The following is a 16,914-nucleotide window of genomic DNA, read 5'->3' on the forward strand; positions in this document are numbered from 1 at the left end:
TGAATTCAATTTGGAATCGGTGTTTGTTTGAAAATGTTTGTGAATTACAAGTCTTAGTTCAATATGAAAGAAATTGTACATGATATGTAGATGACATGCACATGATATGCACATAATATGCACATGACATGCACATTTGTCATCTCCATATGATTTGCCCTGTGCTTGGATATTGTTATCAAAATATACAAGGTGTTGGATTTTGGGTTTCAAAAGGTCCTTCAAAGTTCAAACAATGAGTTGAGGCCATACCAATGGGTTTAGAAAGAAAAAAAAAAGAAAAAGATGTAAAGACCTCCAAGTTTCGAACCCATGTGTTGTTGAACAAAATAGTTAGATATGCGTGGACCAACCCATGCACATCATGATGTAGGGGGTATGAGATTTGATAACACACTAACCTTTATGTTGGAAATGAAGTAACAACATTTGGAAGCATCTTCCAAGTGGGAGGACAAAAAAGTACTAGTGGGGATTCTTACAACTTTTGAAGGTCACATGCATCACATCCTCACCACTTAAACAACTCCAACACATTCCCTCTTTTACCCAACTGATTTCATCCTCATCATAGTAGACTTGTATATAAATATGCCTTTCACACAGTTGCAATAGCCATTAACCCTCCTAAAAAATTAGACTTCTCAACTAGCCAAAACAATTGAGAACACAAACATGTCCAAATTCCCACATGAAACTAACGGCTTTAACGCGGAGTTCCATGGGTGGTACACACATGGAACCTCCTCCACTTTCAGGGTCACCAAAGCCAAATCCTACATCATCGTCTAGCTCTGTGGACTTGAAGGCGCTGCTGAAAAGTATAGATCAAGTCTGCATGAGACTCGACTATGAGACGGGCGTCGTCAAGTATAGGAACTACGAGCTAATGAAGGCATAAAAAGAGCTTATAGACCTCAACGGTGAAGCCAACGAAGTGATCTATTGTGCAAGCAAGCAAAAAACGAATGCTGACACATTTGGAGAAAGGATCACATTCCTAAATTTTGAATTGTTCTAGAAGCGTCGAGGCTATATTGAGTCGTACGAGCATTCTCAAGAGGGAAAGGCCGAAATAGAGGAGGAACACAACAAGGACTTTGAGGATTCTCATCGACTAGTGAAGGAAAGGAACCGCGTCAACCATAATGGGATTATATGGTATTTTATTGTTGTGCAATGTATTAGCTAAGTATTTTATGATTATAAACATGCGTACTATGTATCCTTGTTATAAGCACATACCATGCACACAAAATCCACATTAAATGTACATAATATGCATATCACCTTATAATATCGTATAATATGCCATGCGCAAGACATGCAAACCTTATTTACGCAACTTGCACAGCATATGTACGTGGTGTGCACACTTTGGGAATTTTTTTTGAAATTTCTTCAATTGAATTGAAATAAAAATTGGAACATACCCAGTATTGTACCACGTCAAAATCAAATTTTTTCCACACATTGCTGTAAACCCAGTCGGCATTAGCATGTTGGCCTTGAGATTCTCTTCAAGACTAGACGCCAAAAGGGATGAGACTTATCCCATTATTTTAGGGTTTCATATCTTCGAAAATGCACCATCATTGTATTAGTGAAATCCCAAACAATAAAAGTGCAAATTGGATAGCAAATTTTGCCTTCCATGCTTTGTTTCTAAATGGATTGGTTGGCAAACTAGTTAGCAAATTGACAAGACAAGGTATATGCGGTGTAGATGAGGTGTAGATGTGGAGTAAAATAATTGACAAGACAAGCTAATTTATTGACCAAAAATATTATATGCAGTCGCCGAAAGGAGACAAGCTATTTGCAGAAGTTCGTTTTGATGTTTGTGGGTGGGACTGTGGGAGGTTACCTCTTCATCTGTGAGAAGATTTCCGCGGCACTTCCCTTCCTAGGTACATTACTATCCTTTTTATTGACATATCTGAACAGAGGTTTTAAACTAGTTATCGCATATTTGCATTCTAACTGGAAGCTTTATTGTTTCCATTTTGGTGTCTTTTGTTGAGGACTTGCTGCCACTAGAAACTGTTTGTTTATAAAAACATCATGTCCAGTAATATTATGCATGGTTAGTTGTCATATCGAAAGCTGCAGGGGTTGGTAATTCGATCAACAGCTCCCCAGTTACCATATGAGGAGATTTAGTGCTAACGAGTTAACGCAGATTAGTTGAAACTTAAAAGAAGAAATGGTAATTTTACAACCTGGTTGACATGTTCACATGGTCATATATATGTACACGTTCAAAATTCTGCCAACTGTTATAAATAACTAGAGTAGTGTCTTGTGGCCAGATTCATATTCTATTATTGTTAAGGTATCTATCCGCACTGTGGCGAGCAAATTGGCCAGTTTCATACTTAAAAAGTCTATGTTCTCTGTCACAATTCCCAGCACTGTGTTAAAGACCGAAAACTAACTCTGTGTTTGACAGTACAGATCTCCAGACTGACCCGAGGACTGTTGTAGGATTGCATTTGATCTTGGAAGCGTTAAATTGGTGCATGGAGAATAACATAAATAAAGCTGCGTTCGATGGACATTGCAGAATGTCCCTCTTTCATGGAAATGTCTTGCAATCTATTGAGGCCAAACTAATTAAGTTTGAGCCGAGAAGCAGTGGAGAAACATTTCACTCACTGAGAACGGAGATGGTTTGGAGAGTGGTGGATTGAAATCTACTCTTCAAGAGGACTCTTCTTCATCACATCATGAGAAATCCTTGAGAAACTATCTGTTGCCTGCTAGAGGATTGTGTGTGCTTTTAACTACAGCTGTTGTTGTCTCCATCAACGTGCTGAACTGGTTCTGTATACCAAGCATGCTCTTGATGCCTTTTCAAAGAAAGGTGGGGTATTTGTAATGGATTTGTATGGTGGTACATCCTCGGAATGCAAGACAAGGCTTCAAGGGACATTTGTCAATTTTACAGTACAAAACTTCAATTCAAATACTCCTTACTTATTGTCGCATCATTTGCACTCCTTCAGAATCCCAGTGGTGGTGTATAAAAAGCAGAATATAGTTTTGGTTTCTGAAGAATATCGAGGGACCTAAGTTTATGTGGTCTCACCTCTGTGATGCAGAGATCATCTTGTAAGTTTGTAACTATTGTTTACTATCAAAGATGTCTTTCATAATTGTTTAAATTTCTATTGGCTTTTCTAGTACGTTTGGGAACACGCTGAATTTGATATCATCAAATGCAAGACAAGGATTAACTTCCATTTCCATCTCCAAAAGCAGTTGAAGAAAACTCGACATGCATTTTCATACAGCTGGAGGCTGTAAGTCATATTTTTGCAGTTTTAATGTATTCTATATCATGAAAAAAATATTGAGTGTAGGCTTCGTTATGAAGTATTGATAAGTATATCCTGTTCCTGGTAACTTCTGAATCATTTGGAGACAATTAGGGAAATCCGAAGAACAGATGGTCACTGCCCGAGATCAAAGACTACTTAGAAGAGGCAGGCTTTAAGTCTGTTCATTTTTGGCTGCGAAAGATGGAAGACAGCAGAGAAATCCGAAGAACAGATGGTCTTGGTGTCGGGCGAGACATAAAATATGAAGAGGCGAAACATTTTCAGCAACATGGTTCTTGGAATGCAGACATCGTAGGTTTTGATAGCTCCACGCACCAGGTAAGCTTTGCGTCGAGGTTGGATTGAACATGTGCATTTGGTTACTTGTTACTGTTAACTGTGAAGTTGTGTAATTTATTGCTGCGCACACCTTGTACTCGCATCAAATTATTCAATTATTAAAACCTGATTCATGTACTTTTCCATGATTCCTCATCAATGTCGAAAGAAAATGAGAACTATGTTGTGGTGTATGGTGGCTGAAAATCTGGACGAAAATGGTTTCAATGGTGGTTGCGATGAAAGTGGAGACGATGGAGATCGAAGAAGGTGGAAACTGTTGGTGTCAAAAATTAAAATGAGTCTAACTGAGGTCAGCACGTGATTTGCTCCGAGTTTTCTTTCAATTTTAGTGCCAAGAGGAGGCTTGAGAGAAAGGATGAATACAGGGGTGTCAAGTTGAAGGCTGTCAACAGATAATGCGTGTAGAGATTTGTGGGATTGCGCTGGATTTGACTTCTGAACCAAACAATTGAGCACTAAATGGGACGCTGGTTCAGTTAGTGTTTTGTGAAAGAAAGATTTTTCAATGTGATCGGAATACGGGATAGTTCATCACGGATCACTACAATTTCTCAGGTTATGTACATCACTTGTATAAAAACACGAAATGTATCATCTGTGTCATTTGTCTCTATAGTAAGTGCGTTTTGTGAGAAGTACCTTGCCTTTACGCTTTATGGCGCTCATAGACAATCATGCGGTCCATTTCCTTGCTGATGACGTGGTCCTTGTGAATTTAAGAGGACACGAAGGAGTCTGGTCACCTACGCGGAGAGGTCCGAAGCTTGAAGACGGAGTCTGGGGCTTAATCCTACAGCTAGTGGGCCTTGTTTGTGGGCCTCTGTGATTGGGTGGCCCCTAGGAGACCTAAAATGCCTTTGCATACTGGGTTATCCGCCATCTTCTACGTATTCTTCAACGCTACAAATTTATTGCTACGGTGGTGTTCGGTATCAATTAAAGACATGTGGAAGTTTTTGCCCATATTTTTTTTTTATTAACACATAACACCATATAATTATAAATTCGTATCATATAAATTGTTCTCATGTTCCTTACCATAATCAGCCGGACATAACAATCAATGCACACGTAATTCCACACAAGATTTTGTCGTGCATGTGACACTGTTATATCTAATAAATAACAATCAATGATAACATGTGTTGCCACCTCCACCCTTCACCACCTCTGTGTCTCTGCCTCTCTTTCTCAACAGAGATAATCCTAATCTCTCATCTCGCTCACAGGCAGAGCCACCTACAAGGTTAAGGTGGGCTGTAGTACATGGAGTTTTTTGTGAGTGTAATGTTATTCACACACTTATTCTTATTTTCCACACATCTCTTTCAATTTTCGGCCTTCGGATCGAATGAATTGAAGAAGATCAATGGAAAAAAATAATAATAAGGGTGTGTGGGAGGTAAGAATGGGTGTGTGAATAGCAATATCCTTTTTAAACATATGCTTTAATAGCTTATGTTAATGCATGTAGCCTATATAGCCACTCAATTCCAACATTAGTTCATGTATATTTACTAGAGGATAGGTAATAAATAATATTTTTAATGCTAAAAAATAATAAATTAGTTTTATCTCCCCTCCCTCGTTTTATCCTATATGTTAAAGAAAAGACCATTTATCCTGGTGATTTAGCCACTGTGCTTCTTAATCAAGAAAAGAAAAAGAATTTTTTTTTAGTCCACCATTAAATTCCTACCTCCACAATTCCTTACTTTCCATTGTGATTTTCCGATGAATGTAACATTTGTTACGTTCTTAATCTCTTTATTTACTTATACTAGATTTATTTAGTAGGTTAATTATTTATTTGGTCCTTAACTTTGTCGGTTAGGGTTATGATTTTGAGAATAGTTTATATTCTATTGTTGTTCTTTTATATTGATCGTTATATAAGCAAAAATAAATAAACATATCATTTTATGAAACTAATTTCAGCTAGCCACCCAAGAAAAAAAATCCGAGCTCCGCCCTTCCTCTCGCTGTCAAAAAACACACACCCACTAAACCAAAAAAAACAAAGAAAAATTAAAGTTATAGGATTACCGTGTCAAAGCTGTAATCCAACTTCAATCCACCTCAAACCCATTCCAAACTCCAACTCCTTTTCTCTGCCTCTCTTCCCCCCTATTTCTCTCAAGTGCCCAACAACCCCTTTTTCCCTCTTGCTCCCTATTTCCCTCCCTAGACAAAAGATACCAACTCAATAAAAAAAAAAATTAAAAATTTTTAATTGCACCGTTCACAACAATTCGGTTCTACTCTTGAGCCCGTCCCTTCTCAACCGTTATATAGTTGTCCACACAGATGGTCAAAACGCTTTGTCCTCACCCTAGAATCGCCCAAAGACCTAATATGTCTCTGCATTCTGGATTATTCTTTATCATCTTTTACATACTTCCATAGACCACAAATTTACCGTCACGGTGACGTTTTATTAATCAAATTAAAATATATGAAAGCGTTTGTCATTCTCTCATTGTATTAACACTCAACATCATGTGATAATAAATTCATACTGTGTAAGCCATTTTCGTATTTCTTGCCGTAATCGGCCGCACAGTCAATGATTATGATTACAAGCGTTGCCCCTTCCAACCAGTAGTAGGCTTTGTAACTTTCAATGGCCAGCAACACCCAGATGATAAAAATTCAACCCTGGGACCCACTCCAGCACCCCCACCAAGGCCCACATGAAAACGATTCGAGCGGCCGGGTCGGCCCATACCGCGCTAGTCCAAATTGGCGTGGCGATTAAACTATCAAAAGCCCTGCCGTGGCCTAAACAACTTCCACCAATTTAATTAAATAATTATCTATTATATTTCTACTAATTAATAAAATACTCATTGTCAATCAAAATCCTATAAATTTACTAGTTTAACCCTCTAATTAAAACAGAACATGAATAAGAAATATGGGGTAGAAATGTAATTTCACACAACCAAATTTTATTGTTTTTTTCAAAATCTCACGTACATATAATCCTAACATATTTCTAATTATTATAAAAATAAAAAATAAAAACTTCCCACTCCCATATTCTCTATCACTCCCTTCCTCTCTCCTTCTATTTCAAAAACAAAAATAAAAAATTTTCTCACACACTTTGTGTGTGCTAGGCCTGGCAATTCCTGACACGGCCCGATAACTCGACACGATACAACACGAAATTAACAAGTATTCGGGTCGAAACGATAACGAATCAGGTCGTTATCGGATAACCCGATAAGCACCTATTAAGATAACGGGTTAGTTCGAGTATACACATAGGTAACACAATACACAATAAATATATATATATATATATATATATTAAATTAAATTTTAAAAATTGGTGACCATTGGAGCGGCTTATATATACATACCAATTTAATTTCTTAAGTGTTATACGTACAAAATAAATAAATTTAAATCTACTTAATATGTACACACACACACATACCATTGAACTTGATGGGATACAAATTCTACGAAACTAATTTCAACGATCCAACCGTCAAACTTGTTTGTATATGCTTCGAGATCGCATCAGCAAAAAAATCACAAAAAACAAACATTCAGAGATAAAGTAACGGGACAAAACTTTTCGACAATTATAAAACAAAAAAATCACGATTTAACGGTTATTTTAACTCCGATTTTGATTGTTTTTTATAGCTACACTCCTTGATCCTATGTGAATACAATGAATGAATTCGATCTTCAATTTAAAATATTGACACTAGTGGATACCACAAAATCTTATGTTATACTTAATGAAAGTATAAATAAACTCGTAAGTGTTAGTGAATTTATCGTTTTGATGGGATACGCATCCTACGAAACTAATTTCAACGATCCAACTGTCAAACTTGTTTATATATGCTTCAAGATCACATATGCCAAAAATCGTAAAAAACAAATATTCAGAGATCAAGTAATGAGACAAAACTTTTTGACGGTTATAAACGAAAAATCATGATTTAATGGTTATTTTAACCAAGGTTCTAAACAACGCTAGGCGCTAGTCGAGCGGCGGGTTGGCGCCTAGCGCCTAGACGGTTAGGCAGGGTCTAGGCGGGCGCCTAGGTGGATTTAGGTAAATTTCTTGTATATCTTGTAAATAAGTACATATTAACAATTACAAAAAATTATACTTGTATGAAATTCATGGATAAGATAATAAAAGAAAGATAAAATGCAAAAAAAGTATCCAACAAGTCCAAAATTTAAAAACACATTAAACATATATGTCATATAACCATAGTGAGGAGTATTGTAGGAACCACATAAAATGCAAAATAGGAGGAAAATAAAGAAATAGATTAATGTAAGATACTTAACTGTTAAAAGCCCACGGTAAACATTATGTATTGTGCAATTAATTTTGTAACAATGCAAATTGCTTTGGTATAAATCTGTTAAAAGACCTTTACAAATTCCAAAACCAAAAAGCCACGATACTAACCCCCAAAAAGGCTGACCAATTGTAAAAAAGGCATGCAAATTACAAATTGCTTTTTATAACCCCCAAAACGAAAAATCACGATTTAACGGTTATTTTAACTCTGATTTTGATTTTTTTTTACAGCTACACTCATTATCCTATATGAATACAATGAACTAATTTGATTGTCAATTTAAAATATTTACACAAGTGGATATCACAAAATCTTATGTCATGATGATCGATGATAATTGAGGATTTTGTAAAAGGAATAACATGTAAGCTTTGAGTTCAATTGGCAAGGTTTAAACTTTTGAGAAAGGCTTCACAACCTTGAAAACAAAAACTCTTTCATTTTGCATATCCTTACACATTTAATATTTTGTAATAGAATAGTAGTGTATGGATGTTTGTTTTTATTAAGCTCTTATTTTCAAGTGTAGATGTAGTACTTAAGCGACAAATGTGTTTTAATGTTTTGAAGTAATATTTATATGGCAATGTGTGGTATTCGCAAATTTAAGAAAAAATATATTTTTTTCTTAACGGGTCATAACTAGTCGGGTCACTTTACCCATTGGGTAAAGTGACCTGACCTGTTAAGATAAGAGCAACTCCAGCGTTGGAGCCCTCCCCCCAGGCTATGCACTATTCAATCCACCTAATGAACAGTAACTGCCCTTAATGAATAGTAATAGCCCTGGCAATAGCATTTGCATCTCCACCGTTACACTTCAATAGCCCTGGCAATAGGCAATAAAATATTAGAATTTTTTTTTTATTTATAAAATAATACAAAATAATTTTAATTGTAATATTGGATAAGATTTTTAATCGTTCTCATTGCGCTACGTGTCATTATCCGAAGTATTTGCTGAAGATAATTAAGTTCATTTAGTGTGTTTTTTTTGAATTTGGTATGTTTATGTTATTTTATTTGGTGTGTTTTATTATTTGGTATGTTTATGTAATTTTTTTAGTGAGTTTTTAATTATTCCGTATGCTTATGTAATTTTATTTGGTGTGTTTTTGTCATTTCAATAAATATTCTCTTAGTATAAATAACTTACCAAATTAATTTGAATAAATATTCAATAAATTGGAAACAACATAAATAATACAAACAATAAATAATAAATTACAACCCAAAGTGATTGGAAAATTATGGGCTCCGATTACAAAAAGTACTCTATTCATCATCACTTAACCAATTTGTGGTGTTAGGATGATCTTCTCTTGTGGTGCTAGGACCATCTTGGCTTGCTATCGCTTCTCTTGCACGCCTCCTTCGCACCACGTCCGCTTTCTCTGACTTCCAAAAAAATTTAGAATTTGGAGACTTCCCTTCTAAGGGCGTGTTCAGAATCTCACGATCTCGTTGAGCCCGTCTTTCTTCTCTAACATGTTCCCTTTCTTGCCTAAGTAGCTCTCTTTCTCTCTCATTAGCCTGAAATTCTCTCTCAATAGCTGCAACTTTTGCGTCCTCTCTAACCTTATCAGCCTTATATTTCGCCAATTCCCTCGACAAAGTCAATTCACCTTGGCGAGTAAGTTCTTCCATGAACTTTGCATAATCATTCTTGGAAGCACTCCCTTTTCTCTTTGAAGCCTTCTTACCTTGAGGCCTAATTGGATAACGGGTCGAACCCGACGCTTGTTCAGGGAGGGGCGTTTCGGGCACTTCTTCTGCATCATCTTCATGAACATGCAAGACATGATTGGGTGTAGAGTGTAGAGGGGTGTTGTTCATGTGCACTTCTGGACCGACTGGCACAACTTTAAATTTAGGACAATCTTGGACAATATTCCAACATTCCCATCGGTTGAGTGATTTATTTTTGCTTTTGGTTTTGGCAGTGTACTAAGCTTGTGCTTGAAGTTCCTACACAATGAAAATAAGTAACAAATAAATAATACAAATAAATAATTATAATGAAAATAAGTAACAAATAAATAATACAAACAACATAATTATAATGTAAGTAGGTAACAAATAAATAATACAAACAATAAATAATAAATTATGTAGGTAACAAATAAATAATACAAACAATAAATAATAAATTATGCAGGTAACAAATAAATAATACAAACAAATAATTATAATGTAAATTTGGGTATCAAATAAATAATATATTGTTACCTGATCCGAGTAATTTTCCCCACTTCGAATATTACTACTAGCTTGTGCCAATGCGTCTCTCCACGTACTAAACGATTGGCTAAGTAATTTCCAATCACTGGACATCGATTCTTTGGTTCTTTTCCCACCAATTTTCTCAAGATAATTGGTATGAATAAGACTCCACATTTCTCGCAACTGCATCTCATTACCCGTAAACGAACTATGAGTAACTTCAACCCAGCTAGTACACAACGCAACATCTTCAATAAGCGACCAATTCGTACCTGCACCAATGGTCATTTTGTTGAAAAAAAATGGATTCAAACTTTGAGACAAAGAAAGGAATGTGATTGAAAGTAGTTGAGAAAATATGAAATTGTTGTGTAAGGTAGATGATAATGAGAAGGTATTTATAGAAAAGTAAAAACAATTTTTTTCAGATGTTTCAGATTTTTTCAGATTTTTCAGATTTTTTCAGACTTTTCAGATTTTTTTTTTGAATTTTTTTGAATTTTTTACAATTTTTTAAAAAATTTTATTCAATTAATTAATCTCTGCCGTTGGATATAAAAAAATTTGAATTCCAACACTCCAGATTATGCCACATGTCACAACGGTAACTTTTCTTAATTTTAAAACTATTTTTTTCTTTTATTTTTTTATTTATAAAGCATATTAATATCCACTGTTTATCTCAGATCGAACGGTGGATATTAAATAAGACTTTTTTTTTTGACCGTTGAGATCGAACGGTCCAAATTAAATAACCGTTGAGATCGAACAGACCGTGGAAAGCCACGTGGCTTCCCAACGGTAATTGAAAAAGTTTTTTTTTTTTTTTCTGATTTTGTGTTGGCTTTTTTGATTTTGTGTTGGCGACGCGCCCCCACGCGCGAGTGGGGTGCACGCGCCTGACACAAAAAAAATTAAATAATGCCTGACGCCAGGCTGACGTCACATGGCCTCAAGCTCTCGGGCTGGCAATTCTCCACGGGCCCGGAGCTCGGGCCTCCACCTTCACTCGGGCTTGCCCACGCTAGAGCTGATCCACCGGGGCCTCGGGCCCCTGTTCTGTCCCCTGTCCCCCGAGCATTTGCCCACGCTGGGCTTGCTCTAATGGATGAAACACGACACAACCCGTTAAGATAACAAGTGTTACATGAAAATGACATGAACACGATAGACACGACCCGTTTGCCAAGCCTAGTGTGTGCCCATATGCTAGTACTATTATTAAGAGAACCCTCGTTGTCAAATTTTTCCCCTTTTTGCCTATTTTGCCCTCACTTTTGATACATACTATTGACAAAAGAAGGGCAAAATATTAATTTTGTACTTTTTGATAAAATGACAATCATATTCCTATTTTACCCCCTTTTTTTTTTTTTTTTTTTTTAGAAAATGACAATCATATACTTATTTTTTCCAATTTTACCCTCACTTTTGATACACAATATTTACATAAGGAGGACAAAATAGGAAAAAAAAAAAGGGAAAAAAGTTGACAAGGAGGTTTCTCTTAATAACACTTTTGATACACAATATTTACATTAGGAGGAAAAAATAGGAAAAAAATGAGAAAAAAGTTGACATAAAGGTTTCTCTTAATAATAGTATAGTATAGAAAAAAATATGCACTTATTAAGAGAAATTGTTCACGAACACAAAATGTGTGCTATGTGCTAGTTATTTATAAAAAAAACTAGTGATTTTGCTATGGTTGTCCACCCTTTCAAGGTCCAGAAAGATATACATTTCAATCTCTCCTGATTATCATCGTGAGATTGACTAGCGCTGGGAAAATACAAGTCTAGAACCAGATGTTTAACAAAAAACCCCTTTTTTAAATAATTTACGCGCATTAATAAGAAACAGATGTTTAACAAAAAAAAAAAGAAACAGATTGGGAGAGGAAACCAGCGGTCGGTTGGAGAGAAAATAAAGATAAGAAAATAAAAAAAAAGGAGAGAGAAAGAGAGAAGCACTCTGGAATTTTCTTTCCTTTGAGGACCAGGAATCCCAATCCCTAAGGGACCGCCTGGTTTTCCTTTTTCTCCTCTTTCTTCTTTGTTTTTGTTGTCTTTGCTTTCCTCTCAATAAATACGTTCACCCTTACAATCCTCTTCTCCCCAAATTCGTCAACAAACGAATCGATTCTGCGATCGCGTTCTTAATTCCGTTTCCAAAACAGGTATTTTGTTTGTGTCATTAATTGGATCTGTTTGTTTTGGGCGAAAATTTGTATGATTTGTCGATATTTTGGTCGGATTCGGATATTTGATCCCGGAAATTTTTTGAATAATTGTTTTGTTTTCCTTATTGTTTTGGGATTGCAGAGGATTGAGATCGTAATGGCGGAAGAGCATCGCTGCCAGCCACCGCAACTATGCGTTAATAACTGCGGCTTTTTCGGAAGTCCGACGACGCAGAATTTGTGTTCCAAATGCTACCGTGACTTGCAGCTCAAGGAACAACAGGCGCTCGCGCTCAACCAAACTTTGATATCCTCCTCTTCTTCTCCCTCTTCCTCATGTCCGCTTTCATCTCCGCTGGTCTCCGTCTCGCCCTCGCACGAGGCGCGGGTGGAGCGTGTGATCGAAGCGAAGGAAGAAGAGAAGGAGGCGGCGCCGTCCGCAGGGGCGCATGCAAACAAGTGCAAGACGTGCCGGCGGCGCGTCGGGTTGACGGGGTTCCAGTGCAGGTGCGGGATGACGTTCTGTGGGATCCACAGGTACCCGGAGCAGCACGCGTGCGGGTTCGATTTCAGAGGGATGGGAAAGGAGCAGATCGCCAAGGCCAACCCGGTCGTCAAGGCGGAGAAGCTGCAGAAGATCTGAGAGGAGGCGGCCGTCAATATCGTTATTGTCAGGGTTGTAATGGTCATTTTACTTTTCGTGGTTTGGGAAATTTGGGTCGGGGTTGGTTGGCGAGTGGTGTGGGAGGGATAATGCTATTGCTTGGTCTTTGTAAATATTTAATCATAATTTAATGGTTTCTGGTTTTATTCTTTGACAGCATTGTTTTAAACTGGTTCACTTAACAAAATCTATCAATTGATAAAAATAAAATAAAAAATAAAAAATTATCCATATTCATTATGTAATCGCCTAAATTGACGTCTTGACGTTTCATCTTCCAAAATGACACACACTTGAGAGAAAAATACTAAAACCCAATACTCCAAGAGCATGTCTATGGGAATGAAAGAGTATGGTGCTCTTCAATTTTGGGTCGGTAAGAAATAAAAATGAGTGTGTGAGCCGTACTACCCATTCGCTTCTAGCACTTGCATGAATCCAAACATGCACGCACTTGGATTAGTATTAAATGAAGACTAGACATGACCTCTCGCTTTGCAGTTGAGATACTTTTGTCGAACTCGCGTACTGGATACGTATAATCCAATGCAACGAACCTCGTTAACTAAGCAGAATATTGAGCCTAGTGGCTTGGCAAAGCGAATCACCTTCCTTAAAACCTAATAAGACTTACTTCAACTTTTGGAGTAAAACTCAAATTTTAAGTTTTAAATTTATCCCAACTTACTCCAACCATTGAGCCAAATATAAGTTAAAACTCAAAACTCATTTATAGGCAAATTTAGCCCAAGATTTCCTGGGTTAGTGCGGCTGACACATCATATATATATATAGTTATATATTTATAAATTAATTGAATCCAACAATAAGATCTAATTTGATCAAATCTAATGGTAAAATATATATATATATATATATATATATAATGGTCCAAATTTAAATTTAATGGCTAAAGTAATTAAAAAAAATTATTTTATGTGTTTCATATTCTTTCGTAGTGTTCCACGGGTTTCATGGTATCGGTTTAGTGATTTTTAATATTTATCGGAATCTAAATATTTTTAAGTTAAAATGTTCATAAAATTAAATTAGGATAGTCAACATAATTTTTTTTTAAAAGTTACTTTAAGAAAGAAATTATCCTAAACTCATTCTTTAATCATCTCGAGCTAAATATTTAATTTAAAAGGTTTGGAGAAGAAAAACTGTTTCTAGGCTAAAAATTTTAGATTTTAACCCAAGGGTGGAGATGGTCTAAGGCATGATGAATGATTTTTTTTTTGAAGAACAGGCATGATGAATGATTTAGCCTAACATGATTAGACAAGGAATGATTTTGTAGAATCATTAAAGTTATAACAATCCTTACGATCGTGCCTAGTCGTAACTCGCAAGGCGTTTGATGTAGTTAAGAGCCTTTCCTAAACGCAACTCTTAATTTGATTCTTCCATCATGTCTCAAGTCAAACGTCTATTAACTTGATGAGTGAGAGATAAAAGGGTTAAACCAACTAGTCACGAAACGATACAAGTGTTTTAATGAATCATTTTTAAGTTCAAACTTGCCATTATACACAGACATGCTAATGCAAAGTAATTGTTCATCTACCAAGAAACAAAGAGCTTTTATATTCATTCCATCCGCTAAGTCCTTAGACCATTTTCAAAAGAGATGTTAAATTTTAAACCTAAAATTTAAATTGGAAGGCTTATGTGGCATTTTGGCATTTTTTAAACTTTTGATCTCCAACCGATATGTCAAATTTTAACCATAAAATAATAATTCATATGTATTTTCTTTGCATTCGGAATGAAAAGAAACAAAAGGATAATGGTTTAAACCAATAAAAAATTAATCAAAAGCATTTAATAATTAATTAAAAAAAATTGAAGGTGCTTTCAAATTTGGCAGCAAGAGGGAGAGATGTCAGTCCATGTCATGCCACATCAGATTTGGCTTCTCGGTTGGAAAACATTAATGCTGTCTTTTGTTATCGTTATTACTGATTTGGACATTTTGATATCTCATTTGGAGATGCTCTTAGGCATCAAAGAGCTCTTGACTCACACCACACTGGTGTGACAAAATCTACTACCGTTTCATTTCTTGGTTGCAGGAACACTTGTTCTACGCTTGTGTGAAATTAATTCCTCACAAAATAAGAATCAATTAATTGTGTCGAGCCCAATTTTCTGTTACCAGTCTTGTGATCTCATGAAAGCTCATCGATCCAAGACCTTTTTGATCAACAGAAACCAAGTATCTTGAACCAAAGCTTTAACTTGACTCTCAATTACAAAGTCGAGTGCGTAACGTGTATCGCTTGTGAAATTTGGCAATGCAAACGTGAACTCGATAGATTAATGTTTATATATTGGAGCATACCTTTTTCGCTTTACGTTGATCATACTGTATGGTACAAAGTACAAACTAAAGGGCTAGTCTAATAAACATTTATCCTAAGAATATATATGGAGAAAGCACATCATCATTTGGAAGAGGACTGTAAACTGAAATTTTATGGTCATAGAAAAGAAAAGATAGGGAACTGATTTTCACTCTTTTTAACTTCTCATACCTCCTTTTTTATTTTTTTTACTATCGATTGAATAAATCAAACGGAAACAACATACATAATTAAATATAAGTGTGTGTGAGGCTAAAAGGGTGTGTTTTATCATTTTCTTAAAATATTCAATGAGAAAGAATGCACAAATGAACGTTCTTTTTAAATGTGAAAGCTAGTTTGTGGGCCTATGGCTAGAGCTTATTTTTTTAATATAATGATTTTGGACATGATAATTTAGGATAAGACACACAATTTACGAAATATATATAATTTAATATCAAATTTGTTATTTCAATGTGTCGAACCTAAGAAATTTTACTAAATTGTAGTGCTAGTGGCAACCAGTGGCGAAGCCGCATAAGAGCAAGAAAGTGCGGTCGCACCTCTAATCGTTACCCTAAGAGCAAAAATTTGCCCCTCTGATTCCTTTGAACATGCAATGAACGGTTTTGTTTTCTACTTTTTCTACCCCAAAACACGATGATCTTTATTGGGGGACTTTTAGAACGAGGTGGACTTGCGCTTTGATGACGTCCTCTTGTCTCCCTTGGTTCAATTTTGTACTAAATCTTGGAATATCTCGAAAGAATTAGCACATCTTAGGAAATATCCCGTTTGGATCAATGACTTGAAGATAGCATGATTAAGCAAATGATGGCTTGCTCAAGTAAGGTATGGTGTGGAAGCTAGAAGTTCATCAGTTTAGCATGTTGAGAGAGAGAGAGAGAGAGAAAGAGTTGGCATGGTTGCATGGTGTTCTCTATTGGATAATTTGGATTTCCTAGGGTGGCAGCAAGGCTTACGATGGCTGGAGTACTCAGAGGGAAGCTATGGAAAATACTAAGGTTGCATAGTGATATTTTTTCGGTGTTTCTTTGGCTCTATGTGTTATGCTAAGGGATTGGTGGGTTTCTCTTAAGGTTCACAACCTATATTTGTAGTTCCTTTCCAAGGAATCTCTAGTTAGGGCTTGTTTCTCCCTCCCATTTCTCCTTAGTTCTCCTACTACCCCTTATTTTAGTGTAAGGAGGCTAGACTCTAAAACTTGTAGCATGTCTTTTTCCCGAGGCATGGCTTTCCCGGGTCAGCTTTCCACATGCGCTACTTTTGGTTGCACATCTAATGGCTTTCGCGCATTGAACTTTTGCATAAACTAGGAAGGGAATGTTAGCATTAAATGTCTATTATGATGGACTTTCATGTGAACTTAGAGCTAGAATCTAGTTTAGTCTTAACTGAGCTGGTTAGCTTGCTAGGGAAAAGGGTAAACTAGGCTGGTTCTCTC

General features: G+C 36.1%; 1 protein-coding gene and 1 pseudogene across 1 annotated transcript; both read left to right on the plus strand.

The window, feature by feature from the left end:
• Positions 1-736: 736 nt before the first annotated feature.
• On the plus strand, positions 737-3,298 carry LOC125479489 (annotated as a pseudogene).
• Positions 3,299-12,142: 8,844 nt separating this feature from the next.
• LOC103934712 (zinc finger A20 and AN1 domain-containing stress-associated protein 3) lies at positions 12,143-13,244 on the plus strand. The gene is made up of 2 exons (XM_009344464.3): positions 12,143-12,431; positions 12,577-13,244. Exon 2 carries the CDS (start codon positions 12,592-12,594, stop codon positions 13,075-13,077), a length of 486 nt encoding a protein of 161 aa, XP_009342739.1. The 5' UTR covers positions 12,143-12,431; positions 12,577-12,591; the 3' UTR covers positions 13,078-13,244.
• Positions 13,245-16,914: the final 3,670 nt, after the last annotated feature.

This window comes from the organism of the source record quoted next, unplaced genomic scaffold (genome assembly GCF_019419815.1).
Source record: "Pyrus x bretschneideri cultivar Hongxiangsu unplaced genomic scaffold, Pyrus_bretschneideri_v1 Contig29, whole genome shotgun sequence".
Lineage (NCBI taxonomy): Eukaryota > Viridiplantae > Streptophyta > Magnoliopsida > Rosales > Rosaceae > Pyrus > Pyrus x bretschneideri.

Excerpts from the sequence above, each read along its gene's own strand:
- LOC103934712 (XM_009344464.3), top strand. The coding sequence starts at position 12,592 with ATGGCGGAAGAGCATCGCTGCCAGCCACCGCAACTATGCGTTAATAAC.